This window comes from Solanum lycopersicum, chromosome 8, assembly GCF_036512215.1.
Source record: "Solanum lycopersicum chromosome 8, SLM_r2.1".
NCBI lineage: Eukaryota > Viridiplantae > Streptophyta > Magnoliopsida > Solanales > Solanaceae > Solanum > Solanum lycopersicum.
In genome coordinates this window covers 52,987,620-52,991,294 of record NC_090807.1, presented here as the reverse complement: position 1 = coordinate 52,991,294, position 3,675 = coordinate 52,987,620, and the positions used below count along the sequence as shown (strand labels likewise).

The 3,675-nt window shown below is 33.4% G+C and overlaps 1 protein-coding gene across 1 annotated transcript; it reads left to right on the top strand.

Annotated features, from left to right (window-relative positions):
* Positions 1-817: 817 nt before the first annotated feature.
* LOC101250141 (uncharacterized protein At4g33100) lies at positions 818-2,035 on the top strand. The gene is made up of 3 exons (XM_004245021.5): positions 818-1,291; positions 1,444-1,528; positions 1,656-2,035. Exons 1-3 carry the CDS (start codon positions 1,200-1,202, stop codon positions 1,746-1,748), a joined length of 270 nt encoding a protein of 89 aa, XP_004245069.1. The 5' UTR covers positions 818-1,199; the 3' UTR covers positions 1,749-2,035.
* Positions 2,036-3,675: the final 1,640 nt, after the last annotated feature.

The following is a 3,675-nucleotide window of genomic DNA, read 5'->3' as shown; positions in this document are numbered from 1 at the left end:
CCTATACACAAGTGCTTATCTTCTTCCCCCACCATTCTAATGATTTCAAAATTCTTAGTATCAGTGGTTATCTTCTTCCCCCACCATTCTAATGGTTTCAAAATTCTTAGCATTTTGTTTCATTTATAAATTTTTTGGAGAGATTTTTTTTGCCATCTTTCTCTACCTAAAAAACGAGATGAAGTAAAAAGTTATAATTAATAAAAAAACTGATGAAAAAAAAATTATCGGGTTAAAGATGGAACTGTACAGGGAGGGGAGGGATCGCCATTAATGGAGTTAGAGGAAATGTATGTTTGTTTAAGTTTTACTTTTTTTTTCATTTTTTTTACTTTAAAATAATTTTTTATTTTTTTTACTTTATAATATAATGTTTAAATAATTTTTTGGATTAAAAAATAACACATGTCATTGTTTAATTGGTCAAATTGACATGTCAGCTTGAGTTTATTTCACACATCCTCTATTTTTTGTTTATTCTCGAAAAAATGTTCAAATGGTTCAAATTCAGAATGGTTGAAGTGTTCAATATGTAGTACGTCTAGTTGAGGTGTCTAAATGAATAATCGGGACAAGTTTGAGTGGCCGCATATGACTTTGGCCTTAAAAAAAGAGTTTAATGACATGTCATGCCAACTAGGAGAAAGTGATGATCTTAAAGTGCCAAGTATATTTGGAGGAAAATAGTGATAGTTGAGTAATATTTTGGTCCTAAATAAAACATAAATGATATTTCAAGATAATTCTTAACTTGGATGATCATTTAGGGAATAAACTCCAAACAATACACTTGATACAACTTTAATGATAATTTAGCATCTAACAACATTGAACTAATCATATTTACCAATTGTTTTTCCCCCTTCAACAAAATCATCTTATTGTGGACTATACATACAATGCACTAATTTGGTGAATCAAATCATTTTCTTAACAATATAATTAGAGTTAAAAGTGTGGTTATTTTATTTCTTAATTATGTATCACATTTTTAGTTGTGATTATTTTTGCAATAGCTATATTTTTAATAGTAGCCCTAAAAGTGGTTGTTTGTTAAAATCATCAGAATCTAGTTAAGGCTTAACCAAATCCAAATCCCCCCTTGATTTGCCGTTGAAGGAAGAAATGCAATTTTTCAAAATTGAACTTTAACTGTTCAGTTTCTGTGTAGATTCATGGATTTGTAGTAAGCCATTAACATGGGAATCTTCAAGGAGAAGAAAAATGCATCTGGGTTAGCTACTTCACCTTGTGCTCAACTCAGAGAGGCTTACCATAATTGCTTCAACAGGTCAAAAATTCAAACTTTATCATAATATCATTCACCCCTTTTGGCTGATTTGTTGTTGTGGATCAAGAACAGTTAGTCTTCTTTAGATTATTGAATAGTTGATGTTTATCTAAAACCCTGAACCTTGAGATTGATGATGGGTTTCTCTGTAGGTGGTATTCTGACAAATTCTTGAAGGGTGAGTGGAATAAAGAGGAGTGTGTTATAGAGTGGAAGAAATACAGAGATTGTCTATCTGTGAGTTTTCTCTTCTTAGAATTCTAAGCTCAATAAGCTATTGAAAACAACCTCTCCACTTGTGGGATTTCACTGTTGCTGTTATGTATTTATTTTTTAAGTTACTTTTGTCATTAAAAAATTTCAGCAACATCTGGATGATAAGCATTTAAGTAGATTCTTGGAAGCTGATGGTGCTAATCAAAATGATTCAAAGAGCTCTGCTGGTGCTCCCAAGTAGCACACAATTGAGCATCTTGAAGTACCATGAAAATGAAATGTGATTTAAAGTGAAGCATAATTAGAATGTTTTTGTAATTGTATTTGATGTCAAGTTGTGACATGTAATCAATCAATGAAAAAGTACTCGAATTTTCCTCTGATTGAAAGGCTTTCCTGAGTTTTGCATGTAAGCTTTTGAGTAGAACTAGGCAAGCATGCTGCATAACGCTGAAAGATTGTCTTGCAATAACAATGCTCCTATTGGAAATTTTGACTCTTGATGAAATTTTAAGCTATGTATTGTTAGACTCTGATCTTAGTTAAATTGCTTGTGTTTTGTGATGTGTAAAGTGTTAATATCATTTGAACTTGTTCTGCCCTTTAGACCAGTTGCATATGATACCATCAAAATTCTTGTCGAGTTTAAGAAAAAAGCTGATAATGTTAGGTGAAGATAGTTTGGATATGTAATGAGAAAAGAAGAGATTTTGGGAATGAATTGTTTGGTATTCCCTCAAGCGTGTTGCGTTTACATAATTCTTTACTAGTAATCCTATAAAGGAAAGTAGTTGCTGTTCCTATTTACACAATTTTAGGATTCTAAACCTTTCCTATGTATACAAGAAATGAGCTTTTGCAATATTAATAATTTCCTAATTCTTAATACTTCTCCTCTAGTTGGGCATACACATTGTATGCTCCTAACTTGCCACAAAATGATTTTGTAAGAATATTTGCTAACTGATCTTTGGAGTTAATGAAGTAGATGCACCCCAAATTTCAATTAACTTCTATATGCTTTGTGCTCTCATGAAACATGATTCAAAGTAATATGTATTACATCTTGATTGTCACATATCAGTTTCATCTGTGTATCTCTACCATACCTCCAGTCTTGGAGAAGTTATTTTAGCGATATAAGCTCACTTGAAGTCAAAGCCATTATGCAGTACTCTGCCTCTACACTGGATCTAGCTTTGACGTCGTGCTTTTTGCTTTTCTAAGCTATCTGGTTTTCTCCAACTAGAACACAGAACTTGAAACAGGCCGTTTGTTTGAAGGAGATCCTATACAATCTGCATCAGATTATCCAGTACTATTTGTGTCTCCTCTATTCTCATACAATGAACCTTGCCTGTGTGACCTTTGATATGACTTAAGATACAAATCAGTGCATTCAAATGACTGTCACATAGAGTCCTGAAAAATTGGCTAACCACAGATGAAATGTCCAGCGTGTGATTGTAAGAATATAATTGAGCTTCCATTCAATCTCCAATTGGTGACCTGGATCTTTCAATGGCTCCTCCTGTCCATGCACAATCTTAATGTTTGGCTCCATAGGAGTATCAACTGGTCTGCAATTTAACATGCTAGTGTCTTCCAATGTCAAAAGCATATTTCCTATTTGAAATTGAAATTCCACGGCTGCATTGGGCCACTTCAATTCCTAGGAAGTATTTTAGTTTACAGAAATCTTTTGTCCGCAAGTGACTGCTAAGATGCTGCATAAGATGAATAACGCCTTCATGATCATCATCTATTATAACAATGTCATCCACAAAAGCAACCAAGAACGTGTTTGCCATTATGAGAATGTTTTACAGAACACTGTGTGGTCAGCTTCACTCCAAAGCATGTCAAACTGTTGGAGAATTGTTCTAAACGGCCTGACATGCCCTTGGTGATTGGTTAGACCATAAAGAGATCTATGAAATTGACATATAATCCAGATCCTCCCTAAGCGACATATCCTAGTGGTTGTTCCATCAAGGAAAGAATTCTTGATATCCAACTGATAGAAGGGGCATTTAAACATGGCCATGGAGTAAGCCATGAACAAATACAATCTTCAGTAATGAAAAAAGGTAAGTAAGCCATGAACAAATACAATCTTCAGTAATGAAAAAAGGTATCACCATAATAAAGATCATAAATCTTAGAAT

Excerpts from the sequence above, each read along its gene's own strand:
- LOC101250141 (XM_004245021.5), top strand. The coding sequence starts at position 1,200 with ATGGGAATCTTCAAGGAGAAGAAAAATGCATCTGGGTTAGCTACTTCA. Across the intron at positions 1,292-1,443 it reads TACCATAATTGCTTCAACAG|GTGGTATTCTGACAAATTCT; the intron begins GTCAAAAATTCA and ends GTTTCTCTGTAG. Across the intron at positions 1,529-1,655 it reads AATACAGAGATTGTCTATCT|CAACATCTGGATGATAAGCA; the intron begins GTGAGTTTTCTC and ends AAAAAATTTCAG.